This window comes from Peromyscus eremicus, chromosome 8b (genome assembly GCF_949786415.1).
Source record: "Peromyscus eremicus chromosome 8b, PerEre_H2_v1, whole genome shotgun sequence".
Lineage (NCBI taxonomy): Eukaryota > Metazoa > Chordata > Mammalia > Rodentia > Cricetidae > Peromyscus > Peromyscus eremicus.
Genome location: NC_081424.1, coordinates 46,125,405 through 46,142,752, shown reverse-complemented (window position 1 = coordinate 46,142,752; position 17,348 = coordinate 46,125,405). Strand labels below are relative to the sequence as shown.

The following is a 17,348-nucleotide window of genomic DNA, read 5'->3' as shown; positions in this document are numbered from 1 at the left end:
AGAGTGGCTCCAGCCTGCACTTGCTAATTCTTTCATATTTTCAAAATAATATTTAGTATTCTCCAAGAGTTACGTATGGTAACTGAGTGAACCCGCTGGGCGAGAAGGCAGGGAAGCAGCTAGGGGGAGATGGACAGATCTAGAGAAACTTAGGAAGCCAAGAAAGTTGCATCCTCGGCAGGAGCGAGCAGAAAGCCTTTTTCTTGAAGCAACAGAAAAGTTTTCCTTTCACACACACACAAAAAAAGCATTCATCAACTTACCGGCTTCGGCATTTAGCAGGCGTAAGGGGCAGTTTGGCAAAAGGTGCAGTAGGTAGCCCTTCCCCCCTCCCACTCGGAGCAAATCTCACTCTTGGTCCGTCAGTCCTGCTATCTCCACGTCGGACCAGGCACTCCTGCGAACATGTTCTCTGCAGTTACATGATCGGGCAGGCTCTCCCAGTCACAGCTCAACATCCAAAGAAGAGCACCAGGACACTGACTGGATTCAATTAGCCTCTCTCTGCCTGCTGCCTGATTCCCCAGTCGCTTGCTAACTGTATAACTTGTAAGAAAGGCATAAGTCATCAGCTCTAAGCAAATCTCCTATTCACCACAAGGAAAAAAGGGAGTGTTGTGCATGGCCAACAATCCCTGTTTTCACTGAGGAAGGCTCCCTGACCTCCTGCTGGCCTCCAGTTCCTTAATTACTGTCTATGGAATTCCAGAGAAAGAAAGAAAAAAACGCGAGAATCTGAGCAAATCCAGGACAGAGGACTAACCCTTCCGAGTGACTGAACTCTAAAACAGATCGGTTTTGCAGATGGGGCTCCGAACGTTCCCTGAAGGGAGTGGTCTCGATTGAAAGGAGACACCTTTCCAGGGCTATTTTTGAAACTACTATTGTAAGGTTTAATGATTGTGGTTTTCTCCCTGAGTGTTCTCGTTCTCTCTCTCTCTCTCTCTCTCTCTCTCTCTCTCTCTCTCTCTCTCTCTCTCTCTCTCTCTCTCTCTCTCTCTCTCTCCACGCTCTTCCCACCCACCCCCCTCGCCCCATTTTTAACTGCCAGAGCAAACGTAGGCTATTTCCCCTTCCCCAAGGCTTCTAAAACTGTCTTCCCAAATTGTTTCAACAGTCATTTCGGGGCAGCTGAGTTCCCGTGCATTCTAGAACAGCAAGCCCAAGGACTATGTCACAAGATGATCATTTAATTTTCTCGGGGGTCTCTGGGGAGCACCAGGCACATGCTGTTATTTCAACAGAACATGGTCTAAACAAGACAGAACTGAAAACCCATATAAAGAAGTCTCCATGACGTGCGGTGCCATTCCTATCTGGCTTTCCACGGCTAACTTCACTCAGTTAAGTCATTTATTCCCACTGTGCCGCTTACACCATTCATGCCTAGCTATCTCTTCCATCGTGGGGCTCCTTCTTGTCCATCTCTTTATAGGCTAGCACACAACACCAATAAAATACCTAGCAGCCTGGAGTTCACCAAGGAGTGCCAACTATTGCCTCCTTAAAATAGCAGAGGGTTGCTGGACAGTGGCGGCACACGCCGTTAATCCCAGCTCTCAGGACGCAGAGGCAGGCGGATCTCTGTGAGTTTGAGGCCAGCCTGGGCTACAAAGCGAGTTCCAGGACAGGCTCCAAAGCTACACAGAGAAACCCTGTCTTGGAAACAAACAAACAAAAAGAGCAGAGGGTCTTTTTGGAGGAGGTTCATGGCTTACTTAAGTGAAAAAAAAATTAAATTAAATTTAAAAAAAAAGAACTGAGGCCCAAAGCTCACAAGAGGAAGGCCATGCTTTGCCCCGAGTCTCCAGTTTACGAATTGGACTGTCAGTCCATCTTCCCACTCTGCTGGGCACCTCACCTGCTTCTCTTCTCTGCCCCACCAGAGACCTCCTTCTTTAGAAACGAATCAACCTCACGCCCCTCCACCCCGTCTTCAGCCCCAGAAGCATCTCTTGTACTTTATGACACTTCCTCTTCCTCCTCCCACAAGGACTCACCATAGCTTCCTGTATTGTCCAGCTCCCTATATGACACGCCAATTCCCACACACTCGGTGCCTCACCACCTGTCACCAACATTTCGGCGACAGACACACACACACACACACACACACACACACACACACACACACACACACACTAGAGGCCGTAGCAGGCGCTTTTTGGCTGAAGTACTATTAACTCTGACATTCTGCAAATACCACTCCCTCATTCCGTGAAGTACGTTCAGGCAAGACCCCTTTCCCAACTAGAAAGGACTAGGCAGAAAGTGGGACCCTATGGTTCCTGCCTCTGCACTACCCTCTACCTGGGAGAGAGTGTGGCCTCTAGTATCAGAACAAGCTGATTTTCACTTCAAAGTAAGTGATCTTAGCTGATGATGGTCCTAGGATTCCTAAATGCATCTTCAGTTTGAAGACATTTACCTTAGAGTGTTGTTGTTTGGAAACACGGTGTTCCTGGAGTTCAGTCGTATTTGTTACCTCTGCATCTTCTATTTGTTACTGACTGGAGTTCTATCAGAGTCCACTTTATTCTTACAAATGGCTCTTTTAAGAGCTATGGACACAACTCTTGTCCAAGGAAGAGTCACAGAGCTAGAGGCCCGTGGACAATCAGGCTTAGGTGGCACAGGATGCTAAGACGTAGAGAAGGCCAGGTGAACTCAGAAGCCAGGACTCTGAACTGGCATGGGTTCAGATCCTCTTCCATCACTGGGAAGAATGGGTCGCCTGAGGCGTGTGTGTTAACTTCTCTCGTGGAAGAATGGATGGCTCCTTGTAGTTGAAGCCTGCTACCGGCAGAGTGGGAAGCCCTGATCGATGGAAGACTTTCTCAGCTTGGATGGATGAGGACACTGTGAAGAGGGTAGAAGGAAGATGGCTTTCTGACTCTATACCAACCCACCCATGGCCCGCTCCTCAGGGTCTTCTAAGAGGAGGAGCAAGAGAGCTGACTCTTTATATCCCTTTCTATGTCTCTGCTCCCACCTCTCCGAGGCCAAGCCTGGTATTTATGGAAATAATATCAGGTTCCATGTGGGTGGATTTGCCTTTCAGAAGACAGGAAACTTGTCTAGGGACAGAGACCTGGTCTAGTCTCCTGACTGTGAATGCATGGAGCCTGTTCACAGCAATCCGTTACCAGAGTCTCTACCTATTGCAAGGCCCCTATAAATACTTATGTCGTCAACAAGGAATGAAGATGTTTAGACTCCTCAGACCCAGCCCTCAGCTCCCAGCCTTCACCATGCATCAGGGCAAACATCTGAAAAACAGACTGGGCTAGAGTGGCCCGAGGAGATTCTTGGTTCTGGAAAAATAACTCAGAGAGTCTTGTTCTCTCCACAGTCAACTTGAACCAACCTGAACACAACAGGTGTACAAACTGGCTCAAATGCACATTCGGAACATCTGAATTCTATGCTATTCGCTAGGTCTTAAGGCAGGGTGTAAAGGCCTTGCTGTGGGTTTAGAACTGTGTGGTCACATCCCTTCTCTTCCCCGCAGTTTGAGTGTGCTCTGTTCCACTACTCGGGTACTCTGGAAAGGGTCCCCAGAGCAGCTGCTTCTCATCCTCCTGAGAGCAACTCAAATGCCCATGCTCTTGAGTGCACACACATCACTGCATTGGCTGGGCCCTCTTCTAACAACGGCTCTGTCCACCCATCCGGGGGCCTTCTGGCCTTGCCTTTCACTGCCTTAGCCTACGTGGCTGCACAGCAACCCAGACCAACTTTATCTAGAGCAGTGGTTCTCAACCTGTGGGGCACAACCCCCACAAGGGTCTCATATCAGGTACCTTGAATATCAGATATTTACATTATGATTCATAACAGTAGCAAAATTACAGTTATGAAATAGCAACGAAATAATTTTATGCTTGGGGTCACAACGGCATGAGGAACTGTACTAAAGGGTGGTCGCATTAGGAAGGCTGAGAACCACCGACCTAGAGACTTGACATACATGCCCTCATGACTCTATTAATTAACTGGCCCCTCATTGAACTTCACGATGACAAGGAACACAGTCATGATCACTTACGGAGTTATACTTTAGCAACATTTACTATCTGTTTCACATGACATATATTTAACAGTTAAAACTCTGCAAAATGCAAAAACACACAGAAGAAATGACCTGTATCCTCATATTCAGAAAAATTGCTAGTGTTTTGATTTATGTCTGTCAAATCTCCCCCCACAACACACACAATTATAAATATATAATCCCAGTGACGTAAAGGGGATTGAACACCATACCTGACTACCTCACCATCACTTCACTCTGTCAGCGAGGAGGAGCCCACCTCTTCTCTCTGTTGCCTCTTGGGGTCTTCTTTAGAGAAACTCTGGCCCTCTCTATGCATGCTTCTCAAACTGTTTCAAACCCCACTTCTTAAAAGAAGCATCTACAGAAAATTTTCCCATGTCAACAAATACTCTACCAACAGAATAGACCAAAACATTAGCGATTCAACAGCATTCCATCACAGAAGTATGTTGTTATTTACTTAAACAATGCGCCTGTCATCAGACATTTGAATGTCTCCAAACATAAACCAACTCGGATATATACTGTAGCAGATTTATTAACATGTCTAACACAGTCTTTTTCTGTGAACTGATTAGATTTTAGAATGGATGGGTTTAAAAAATGTGTCCATCTGCAAGACTTTTGACACACATTACAACTTGCTCTGAGAAATGTGTTGTCTTAACTATATCCCTCACTGTTGCCAGTCCTGAGCATTATTTTTTTTTCCACTTGGATAAATAAAAATTGGATCTATCTTGATACTACTTAGTTATTTCTTGACTGGGATGGATGGATGGATGGATGGATGGATGGATGGATGGATGGATGTTTGGACGGACTGAAGGCATTCAGAAGAGCAAGAAATGCCAACATGACTAAGAAGAGTCCCCTAAACTTACAAGCGTCACAAGAGAGAAAGTCCAGGGAGGAGAAGTGCCCAGAAATGATGATGATTAATACAGGACAGGAGTGCTGCCATCATCCCTGGGACACAGAAGAAGAGATCTGCATATGGTAAGATGACCCTCAGCTAGGAAAATTGAGACATGCTTTAGTGAGTGGTTAACTCTTGTCATGGGTTTGGGGGGCCACATCCATGTTCCTACATGACCTAGAGGTTAGTGTTGAGATGGCCCCAAAGACGTACTTCCTTGTCCCCTCTGGCCTCAGATGCTCGCCCTATTTGGTTGGACAAAACAGAAGCCAGCTGACGTGGCCTTATAAACAGCATGTGTCACCAATCAACAACAGCTTCTGCCCTCCTCTTCTCCAAGCTGGATTTCATCATCTCTTGACCATGGCTGGTCTCTCTCCATGGTCCAAGAAGTGATGCACTCAGGATCCCTCCCTACCTTGGGGCTGCATTTTGGCTCTGCCTGGGTATACTCAAGATTTTCCCAACACTTGAGGACTGAACCATGTCCAGTCATGATAGGGACCTTTGGGCCACTGTTATCATGGTAATCTTTGTGTTTACAAAAAAAAAAAAAAAAAAAAAAAAAAAAATTAGTCTCGCTGAGTTTAGAGCAATCCTGTTCAATTTAAAGCATGCAGCCACATAAAACATAATGCACATTGTGCCCCGCACCCCACTGGATTACAAAGAAGTCAGGCAAGGAGACCCATCTGTTTAGTAAGAAATATTTTGCTTGTTAAAGGGTGACATCATTGCCCTCTGAAAATTAGGAGAATTTTGTCAGCAGATGGAAAAAAACGATGAGATTCCATTCTCCTCCCAAAGGTACCACGCAACAGTGAAATAATCACTCTGGCAGCTTCCAAATTAACTAGTTGTCGCCAAACTTGAGGAAAGGGGAAAAAGAGGAGGAGGAGGAAGAAGAGAAGATAATTATAGGAGACTTTTATTTGGAAAAAGTATGTGGGAATTTGAGGTAATATTACCATCCCCTACGGGGAAAAGACTGTCAGCACTTAATTCATTTTAAAAACTTTAAAAATTAATAGAGGGCCCAAAGGAACACAAATGTATGTTACCTTCCACAGCATACTCTAGTCTGTTTCCTGGACTCAAGAACATGGAATTACTTTTACCCCTCCCCTAAAATAATGTTGCTGTCTTCTTTCTTCCAAAGGAGGAGGGAAAAAAACAGATCAAGAGTCCTGTCACCAAGTCTAGGGAGGGAATGGGCACAAGAAGCCCACCACTCCAAACCTACAGTGTCTCTGGAAGCAGAGAAAAGGCCTTTCCTCCTCCCCTGTGGGTGGAAAGGAGGCAATAAGAGGCCTGACTTCTTTCCATATGGAAAGTCTTGGGTGACATTTCCACACGATGTCATCCTGTGTGTAGGTCAGGGGACTGTTTATATGAAGCAGCCTACGGTCACAGTGATCAAAATAAGAAGAGCCAGGCAAGTCCGCAGCAGCAGGAGACTTCCCTTGTGAGAGACTGGGGGTGCACCCAATGCACATCCATGATAAGAGGCACCCTTAAGATTCTAGCAAAACCCATTCCCCTCATTCTCAAGTGCCCCCGGCTCTCATGTAGCTCCGTGCCACGGATAAGGCTGACTCAGAGCAGTACTGCCAAGTAGGGCAATCATACATGTGCTGGAAAGCCCACTGTTCATTCCCGAAGTGGGAAGTCTCCTTGGGGACTGGGTGTGTTGCAAAGTCACATTAACTTTGGCATCTCAAGACTACTGACTCATGGTTCAGGCACAGTGACTTCTCAGGACAGGGCTGTTGGACAACTTTGTCTAGGCGCATGATGATGCAGAAATACAGAAAACCTAAGGAATCTAGTAACCACAGAGGAAGGGAGGGTGTGGACACCCACCTCTGCCACCAGGCTAGCAGTTGAGCCCAGATCACTCCTGAAGTCACAATCTATATATCCTTACCATAATTTTGGGTTTGTCTATCAAGTTAACAAGAAGTAACTTTGATTCAAGTTCCAAACTAAAGGGTCCAGGGTCCTATCTAAAAAACAAAACAACAACAGCAACAACAAAAGATCATTAGCATTGAGGAGGTTGTTTGTGGTCACTGAATTAGCCAAACCATCAGGGCACAATTGCTGAACACTGAACCACTGGATGGCCTGCTCACAACAGCAAACAGAATGGACAGCCTCCTGTGCCAAAAACGTTACTCAAACCCAGAAAAACAGATTTCACTATCCACAACCAAAGGAAAGAATGTACTTAACACACTGCATGCTCAAGGTAAGAAACAAACTACCAAAGGCTCCCTCCCACTTTTTCAAAAACCAGACTAGCAAACACCAGAGAATTCGGTCACAATCACAAATCTAGAAAGAAGCAAAGCTCATGACTCCTATATCTTTCATGACTCGGGAACAGGGGGAACGGAACTGGCAATCAGAGGAGGAAAAGTGAAAAGTTGATAATGAAGCTGCTTGATCAATATTAGACCTCTAGAACTCACTAGAATCGGAGACGTGAATTAAAGGCAGGGTGGCTCTGCTGCCATGAACCAATGGGCATGAATTGTGACAGGGCGCATTGAACGTCGTCTCAGGAGAGAGAAAACACAGTACAGGTATTTCAATGGAGACCACGTTCTATCACTTCTCTGGCCTGTCCATCAAGCTATAGCAACAATAAACACAAATGAACTACACAATAAAGACCTCAGCAGGGGATGGAGTAGTGGGAAATCTACTGTTACAGAGCATGGCACACAGTCAAATAGTAACATTTCTCACATCAGCGCAAGTAGGAAATGTGACGAGAGCCACCCCAGCATGCTCAAGTTGGGGGGAAAAGGATGACAGATGTGACAAGTAGGAAAAAGGAAGTGGGTAGGGAGAAGGAGCACAAGAGCTTTGGAAAACGGATGCAATTTTTTGATCTGTCTTCACCAGGAGACAGTAGCAGAGTCAGGTGGAAAGTCCAGCTGTTTCACCATGTGAAATGTTTAAGGTTTGCAGTGATGGGTAAGCAGTTAAGTGCACTTGCTCCTCCTGTAGAGAACCCAGGTTCAGTTCTCAGCATTCGTGTGGCAGCTAACAACTGTCTGGAATTCCAATTTCAAGGGATCTGATGCCCTCTTCTGGCCTCCTTGGGTACCAGGCATACATGATAACGGATTTACATGTAGACAAAACACTCAAACACATACATTTTTTTTTAAACTTAAAATAATAAGGTCATAAATTTAATTAAATGAGACCTCAAAGACGAGAGAGCTTGCACAGGTGATCCAAATTTAAAAGTTACAGACATAAGGAAATAAAAAGCCAACACCTGTTACAGAACATATGTGTGAATAAGAAGGAACTGAGAACAGAATGTCTACCCCGGTAGTCAAAATACAAAGAAAGAGAAAAAGCTTCGTAACACATAAGTCCATTTTCTCCTACTACCCATGCCTGACCCTGAGGCTCCCTTTACCTGACACCCACTTCTCTGTTATCTCCTGGAGAACTACTCAGTATCAGTCACCTTCGCTGGGGAGGCGTCTAAGGGTGCAGTGAACGAGCTTCCTGTATGTGCCTGCCATCTATAGGTATATTCCCCATGGCCCACATCCATGCTCTCCATTTGCCTGTCTCCTTTTCCCAACCACAAGTCCATTGTGCATAAAGACTGGTGTATGGTAGAACCTCAATAAATGTTTGCCCAATGGGCCATTAGAGGAATGCTCAAGATGGTGTTATTTCATCCACACACTGGGTCAAATGGGCAACGGGGCAAGAGATGAATCACTTAGTTTTAGGAATCTATTATGCAATGCTATTAGCTTTATACAACTAACAATACAACATCAGCCCATCAGAGGGTGTGGTGTATGGCCTAAGGAAGAGAAAGTGGGACACAGAAGAGAACAGAGGAATACTTTCAACGGCTATTATCCTGTGGAATTAGAATTTGGGTGTGTTAAATATTGCTTCCCTGTTCAAAGCCCTGGGTTCAATCCCCAGCACCCACACCATTTTATTTATTTAGTTTTGCTTTCCAAATGAATATCATTGTCTGTTGCCAACTGTAGTTCTGAGAGTTTGGGGATAATGGGGGACTGTAATGACTGAGTTCAAACGCACTATAAACAAGCGATGGGCGGCCTATGACTTCAATGAGCTGGCTCTGGATGCAGCTTATTGGACCCTGACTCTGGATCCTGTTCATGAACCACAAGAAGGCCTTGTGGCCCAATAAATAAGGCTTGGCACTGGTGCAAATGACTTAATGAAGGCCAGAGATGTGACGAATCAATAACACCGGACAATGATGGCCATCCTCTTTCTCTTCAAACTCCCTGGGGTTGCTCCCTCCAGCAAAGGGAGGAAAAGCCACTGCAAGTCAAAATGCCAAGCCCTGACCCAAATTAGATTATATCTGCACTCGATAGAATCAGTTAGTGGACTATCTCATTTGGTAGTCATGCATTAGGCTGGACAAATGAACCTATGTTTGTATAGGTCAAAAGCCATGGATATCTCTAATTTTATATGGTTTAACCTGATAAAGAAGCAACAGACCAAACTGTATTAAAAGGCTATCAAGTTAAAAATCTCTTTTCAAATAGATACCCTTAGGTTACGCCACACTTGGGCACTTTGTGTTTTATTTGTATGCATGTGGCCCTTGATACATGGAGGAGGGGTCACAGGCCCTACTTCCAACTTCCTGTAACTGTACCGACAAATGAAAACAAAGATGTCCCTGGTTAGTTTGCAGAGAACCCAAACTCGGGTCATCTTTGGGCCCGTGATGAGAATGCCTTCCGCTTGTGAGAAAGCCATACCATACGCTCAGTCCAACCACCTGTAAGATCATTTCCACACAGCTAACTGCTCACTCTTCACAAGTGGTGCTGAAATCACACCAGACCTCCTCCTAAATCCGCTGACAGAGCAAAAACATACTGTGGCAGAAAACCAACTGCGCATGTGTCTGGAAAGAGTAGAGAAAGTCAGCAGGCATTCGTATGTTAAGTTTTTTTCCAATATGCTACTGACATGTACACGTAGTGGCATGTGCAAAAATAGCATTTTATGGGGGAACTCGGGCATTTCAAGGGTGACAGCCAATGGAAAAGGACAGATGATCTTCCCGTGGAGTAACAAAAGATGACATCCATTGGGGATTTACTGCGCTGTGCCATTAACCCTCACAGGGCAGATAGGATTAGCTGATCTGCCACAGCGGCAGAGCTGACAGGGGAGTGAGTGGGATCTGGATCCAGGTCTGACTCACGTCTGAGCTTACCCAGCCCTGCTCCCACGCTGGGTGAATACTGGCTTCCAGAGGCTGGTGGAGGCAAGTACCTCCTTCTTGGCTAACTTCACTTCTTCATGGCGATCTTAAGGGACTCATGAAATACATGCCTCAGACTCTGGCCCTGGTCCCAGGGAGAAAGCTGGGAACGGGAGGGGACAGTGTTGAGTAAACAACAGGAAGTGGGGAAAGACCAACAGGAAGTCCTCTCAGCCACTGCTCTCAGCTTGCAGCCACTTGGAATTTGGAGCAAATTCTTAAATTCTCAGAAACCTCTCACTACAGGGGTAGGGAGGTAGCTCATCCAGTTAAAAGTTCTAACCACGCAAGCCGTAAGAGCTGAGTTCAATGCTCATAACCCACATAAAAAGCTAGAGGTGGTGACTTGCATCTATAATCCCACACTCTTGCAGCAAGATGAGAGGGCAGAGACAGGAGAATGACCAGGAAGCTGGGGCCAGGGAGCCTGGAGTACCACACAGTGGGGCAGCACAAACAGGAGGGACAGGGCTTACAAGGGAGAAGCCAAGAACCAACTGCCTGAAGTTGGTCTCTGACCTGTACATATCCACCACAGCACTAAACACACCTCTCTCCCTCTCCCTCTCCTTCTCCCTCTCCCCCTAAATCCCTAGATAGATAAACACATAAATAATACTTCTTATATGTAGGATTTCTCTTGCTTCCTATCTCACTCAAAAGTGGAAACTGAGGGAGCTATTTCTTCTACAATAGGAACTGGAAAGGTCCTACTTGGCTATTACTTTGGTTCCAAAGCCCCTGATAAAATACAGGGTACGATTCCTTCCTGTATTTTCTCACTTAGCTAAACAAAACGAAATTTTACTGAAATTATTCTTAAAAGGCAAACTAATCTTCTCAAAGCTTTGAAGATGTATTAAAAGACCAGAATCAGTAGCAATTCTCCTCCTCCTCCTCCTCCTCCTCCTCCTCCTCCTTCTTCTTTGTCTTGTCTTTTTTTAACAGTCACATTTAGAAAGATTCAGAAGAGGGCTAATGACCTAAATGCTATGGTAGCATTCTTGCCCAGCATGTACAAGGCCCAGGGTTCAATGCCCAGCAAAGAATGGGGGATGCCTGCCCCAGCTGGATGATAAATGCCCTCTGGTAACTATGGTCAAGCCTGGTTTCTCTTCCTTCCTGTTCATCCTACAAGTGAAATGGGTCCACTCATCTTCTGTCGGTGAAATGAAGACCTGACACATAGGTGCAACCACCCATGTTCAAGTTCACCAGCTACTATAACGTTAAAGCTTCAACATTAGAGCCAGTTTTCAGCCATAAGGTACTTATAAGGTATCTTGCTAATTTGAACCTTTTAGGGATGAAGCAAGTGTTATGCAAAAGTTCACATGGCAAAGAAATACACAGGTAGAGACCATAGAAAGTCACACTCACTCGGATACCCAAGTGAATTTTACACCTTGCATCTAGCCTCTCTTAAATGTCCTCCTCATCAAGCAAGACAATATAAAAGAAGACAGTGGAAACAGGGCCAACCGTTTTCTTGGAGAAAATGGGTCCTGGATTGCCAGCTCTGAAGCTGTGATACATGTGGATCTTTATGCATCATTTATGTGCCCAATAAATATTCATTAACCATCCAAATTGGTGAAAATATAAAAATCATATATTTTTCAACTGAGGATTATTTATAGAAGGGAGATTTTGTAAATTTACATGCTGACACCCAAAGTTCCCTTTTCAGTCTTACTTCCCAAAGTGATGAAGCCAATGATATTGGTTCATGATTTTCTTTAAATGCTTTTGAATATAAAAATCCCATTTTGACAAACATTAACTTATAGATGTTAGTTCTCTCTGGTAAAAAACAAACATATTTAAAATAAACACATTGAAAATAGCCCAGTTAGAAGTTAGGCAAGAGAGCACACACCTGTTGTCAAAGATACTTGGGAGCTGAGGCAGGAGGGTTGCTTGATCTCAGAAGTTAAGGACAAGCCAGGACAATATAGAACCCCCACCCACATACATATACACATCTCAAAAAAGAAAAAATAAGCCCATGAGAAGAGAGAGAGGAGGAAGAAGAGGAGGAGAGATTCAACCCAGAACGTCAAGACTCTAGATTCTAAAAAGGGCATTGGATATGCACAGAAAAATGCTATCACTCTGTTCCCCCAAAGTCTAAAAATGCAACCTACTCAGGACAAGTGAGTTGTATAGTGTGGTTACACGGTTATCCAACTCTTTTCCATAGTAAAATCAGGTCATTTGTTCCCAGAACTGATATGAAGCACCTATGTGGGGTGCTCTAGCTTTCTTTCGGCACACAACAAAATAGCTAATGATGGTCTAGAAAGTTCTAATATAGATTTCCCTCTTGCAACATCAAGCCTGACTCTTCCAGCTTAAAGACAATGCCTGTTAGTGGGGCACAAGAAATAACTTTGAACAGCCTACACCATGGGCTGCCAGGGTGATACAGAGGGACAGAGTGTTCGTTAAGTATGCAAAAGGCCTTGGGTTCTAGCCTTAGTGCTATATACAAAAAAAGCAACAAAACCACCTGAGTTAAACCTAGCCACTGAAATTCTGTGGCTTATAATTTTAGACCATTTCCAAAGCCTTAACAGATTCCACCCCAAACATAATATACTGAGGGCATATTTAGTGCAGACCTTCCTTGAGAGTCCTCCATCAACACTTAAAATAGCATCCTCAGAAGAGGCCGCCTGGCATTTTGTCTCCTTGTTGCTCAAATTTTTGGAAATAGTGTGCCCACAGGGCCCTCCTGAACCTCAAACCAGGTTAGCAGTCATATTTATAGCTGGAATGAAAGGCTAGGGAGAGATGCATTCCCGGAGATGAGGTGTTATAATGCCCGGGTCCTAACTCCGCAACACTCCCTTACGTTGAAATCTCCTGACTCAGACTCTAAATCTCCTCAAGTGTGAGAGTGTTACCTCTCACAGGATGATTTGCTTCACAAAACAACAGACTTCACCATAGATTCTTCGCCCTACAAAAAACCCCAGCCTCAGAAACACGATTCCAAATTTTTCTACAACATTTTATGCCACGTGAAACAACCAAGGTGCTTATCTAAAACAGGTTAGCATCACTCCATGAGCCCTTCAACTCTGTCACTGCCTTGGCTTTGCACATGATAATCTATTTGAAATAATCTAAATAACACATTCCACTGCATAGCTTGGCTTTTTTTAGGAAGAACTTGCCTTAATGTTAGAGCACCAAACCCAATTCATCAACTGATCCATCAGCTTTGTGAAAATATAAAATCAATTATTTACTAAGACTTCTGCCATAATAACTACATAATAGAGTATAATTTATTAACTAAATGTTAATTTAATTCATTCAATGTGACTTCTAGACTTGTTTTTTATTTATATAAATGAGTGTGTCTATGCATGCATGTGTGTGCTATCTGTGCATACACCTGCAGAGGCCAGAAGAGGGCACCAGATCCCCTGGAGCTGGGTTACAGGCAGTAACCACTGGATGTGGGCACCGGGAACTGAACTTGGGACCTATGGAGAAGAAGTGTGGGCTCTTAACTCCTGAGCCATTTCTCTTGTCCCTGAGATGTGCTCTTAACAAAAAGGTAAGCTGAACCTGAAGGCACAAAATTGACAGCCCCAAACGACAATGCTTATAACCTTCCACCTGGCAGGAAGCAAACAGAAAAAAAAAATTACTAAAATGAATTAAAAGAAAAATATTTAAGTAAACGTTCAGCTATTTAAGAAGGAATACAATTAAATTCTTAACCAGAGTCCCCTTTAAATACTCCAACATGGACAACAGAAGTTCATTATTAACGAAATCCAGCACAGAACAGATGCTCCTCTGGCGAGGAGAAAGCTATTTTTCACTTCCCCTGGTAACTATCTTTAGAACTTTACACTCTTAGAAACTAGGAATGCGCATATGGACTTACTATGAGGTAACACGCAATTATCTCATGTCAGCTATGGGGGCAGGGGAGCCTATGAAATCAGTGCAAATGACATCCTGAGGCATGCCAGGCATCAATATAGGCATTGAGGTCTGGTGACAAAGGCCTTATGATCCCCTGGGACTTTCAAGGTCTGGGCATTCCCGACTATGACCAGTGAGCTATTTCCATCTCCGTATAGAAAGGAATCGATAGAAAACTGAAAATTGCCTAATTTGGGATGGTGGGGCAGGGCGAGGAGGGGGTCATCACAATGGAAATTCTCTGACATTAACGGCCCTGGGATGGAGGCAATTTCAGAATAATGATGGAATATTGGGGGGTAGGGGGTGTCGATTTCAGTCTCCTTCAAAACACAGGGAAGGATTAAGTTGGGTAAGGGGCAAAATCACACAAGTCAGGACTGCAACCAAGTTGAAGCCAACTTCAGGGACAACGCTTGTTGGTCACAGTTCTGCACATGAGGTATAATTAAGAGGGTGTGAGGGTCTGTAGCAAGTCAACTGGCCAAGCACACAGCTTTAGTAAACTCACTTCCTTAGTACAGGCCCCACCATCACCATCTATACCCCTGTCCCACAAAGAGAAGTTGTTCTTTACAGTTTCTAGAAGATGGTGCTCTATGTGGAGGGAATGTATGGAATTCATGGCCCTTCTTGAGACTGTGACAGAGTGCATTTATTTTGGGAGCCATGTAGAGAGAAAAAGTTTGGTAAGAAGTTACTAATGAATTGTGTTTCTGGCACCCTGGATTTGTGTGTGCAAATATGAATGTGATTTTAATATCTGCACTAAAGGGTAAGCTCTGTTGAGGTGGGGCCTCTCTTTTTCCTGAAGAGCTAGCATTATGCTTGCTTCCAAGCAAGTCCATGCAGAGCTCCAGACGAAATGTCCAAGAGGATAAAATGCCCAGTGCTTCCAACACTCATTCGATTCTCAGAGTTTGCAGGTAGGTGAGGACTCTCAGGGACGCTCTTAAAGGGATTCAACAAGCCAATGTCAATGAAATAATGCTTTCTTGGCAGGCTGTACATTAACTTCTTTCCTAGATGACTCAAGACTAGCTGCTTGCAGTCTAGGTATGTGAAGTTTGACAACAATCCTGTTTCTCTGAATGGACAAAGTCAACCTTGCCCTTGATTAAATGGTATTTATTGATCAGGACAGTACACAGTGGGCTTGATACTAAAGAACCCGTTATGGACCGCTGAGTCTCTGTCTTCTCTCTCAGTTTGAGTTTGAATCACACCCATCTTGAGTTACTGTATTTATTCTCCATGATTCGCGTTGGGTTCATGATATACACTTCTTAGTCTTTGGGATTTGGGATGAGAGACCCAGAGTCATATTCAAAACCATGGACATGGTTCTTTGATGACCTCATAGTCTCAAGACCCAAGGCTGGCGAGTGTGGGACACATTTATTATTATAAAATGGTACCATTCTGGTCTATCAGCAAACGGGGCGTGGCTTTCAAAATCACAGTCCTTCAGCGGCAATGGAAATCTAGTGTTTGTTTTGGAAATTGGGAAGAAGACAGCAGTGAAAAGGGGTTATTTACTTCTGATAAACTATCATTTGTTGCTTAGACACAAAGCAAAGTCAAGACTCAATCTGTAGCAAGCCCCCAAAGCATGCTCCTTAGAGACAGGAGCAAGGAGGATGAATGCGAGGTAAAATGAAGCTTTGCTTAGGCGAGCTGGACACTGGGCTGGGCTCTCTCTGCAGAGGAAAGAACACAGCATGCCCGCCTCGCTCTAGGAGCCTGCTGTTTGCAGGGAGGCTGAGAGAGGTACAATTATTTCTCATACTCTAGGATAACTGCTTAGGGTTGATGTATTAAATCTGGCTCAACAAAAGCGTGAAATGGGAAGCAATAAATGTGTTGTGGGAGGCTACGGGAAGTTTTATAGAGGAAGTTAAGAATTGGACTTCACCATGAAGAATGCAAGCATTTTCAGCAGGGGGGGGGAAATGGAAGACACATTTTAGGTAGGAAAAAAAAATGTGTGGGTTAAACTCAGAAATATGAAAATCCCAAGGTTTGTTCAGTAATGAATATGGGGACCAGTGTGGGCTGGAATGAAGGTTATTGGGCGTGGGGGTAAAAGATGAGATCAGAGAAAATGATCAAGCCAGATCACACAGGGCCTTGGGTGTGCCCCAAAATATGGAATTTATCTTATACAAAATAAGGAAGAATCAGGCTTTTTATAAAAACATATAATTTTTTTTTAAAAAGATCTTAAAAAGACAAAGTTAGTTCCAGAAAGACTGGCTATATCGGGCATAGATGGAAGCCTAAAGTCAAGGGCGGACTGAGAGCGGACTCCTAAAGTTAGCAGGTGACCTAGCAAACAAAACAATTCTGTAAGATATGACACCAGGGAACTCCCTCCATTCCTGCTCCATATTGTTTGAAGATGGCCCTGTGCAGTAAAACTCTAGACTATAATTCCTGTAACTGTAGTGAAACCCTTAGTTTAAAACGAACCATTTGGGTCATATTAGGACAGTCTCAATAATAAAAGACACTCCAGTGGGAAAGGAGCCCTCATATCACACACCAGCGTGGACATGCACACACTATCAGAGAAAACAGACGGAAGCAGCAAAGCTGGAGGACAAGGCCGAGGCAATGAGGTGAAACTGCACTCGGACACAAAGTACTGAACAGTCGGCTGAGGGAATCAGGAAAACGATTCCATTCACAAAAGCATTAAAAATATTCAAAACCCAGGAACAGACATAATCAAAAATGCAAGGTTTACACACTGAAAACTGAAAAATACTCCTCAAGGAAACTAAATGAACGGACAATGTTCCATGTTCATGAATTAGAAAACTCTGTGTCCTTCAGCTGACAGCACTACATAAGTGTACCCACAGATTTGGTGGCATTTCCACGAGAATCTCAATGGCAACTTTTGTAGAAACAGAAAAACCCACCCTAAAATTCATTCGGAATCTCAAGGGATCGCAAATCATTAAAACAATGTTTAAAAAGTAAATAAAGGGGCTAGAAAGATGACTTGAGGCTTAAGAGCACTTTCAGCTTTTGCAAATGAACCAAAATCCATTCCCAGTGCCACATCAGGTCACAGTTACAGTCACAACTGCCTGTAACTCCAGCTCCAG

The 17,348-nt window shown here is 44.2% G+C and overlaps 1 protein-coding gene across 2 annotated transcripts in view; it reads right to left on the bottom strand.

The window, feature by feature from the left end:
- Sash1 (SAM and SH3 domain containing 1) overlaps window positions 1–17,348 on the bottom strand; it is a 170,076-nt gene that overhangs the window by 37,014 nt on the left and 115,714 nt on the right. Inside the window, exon 1 of one of the 2 annotated variants that reach the window (XM_059272761.1) lies at window positions 264–695. The exons of the other annotated variant lie outside the window; for it this stretch is intronic. Within the exon in view, the coding sequence (XP_059128744.1) occupies window positions 264–275 (12 nt within the window). The 5' untranslated portion in view covers window positions 276–695. Of the gene's footprint in view, window positions 1–263; window positions 696–17,348 lie in introns of those variants that run through there. 2 annotated transcript variants of the gene reach the window in all.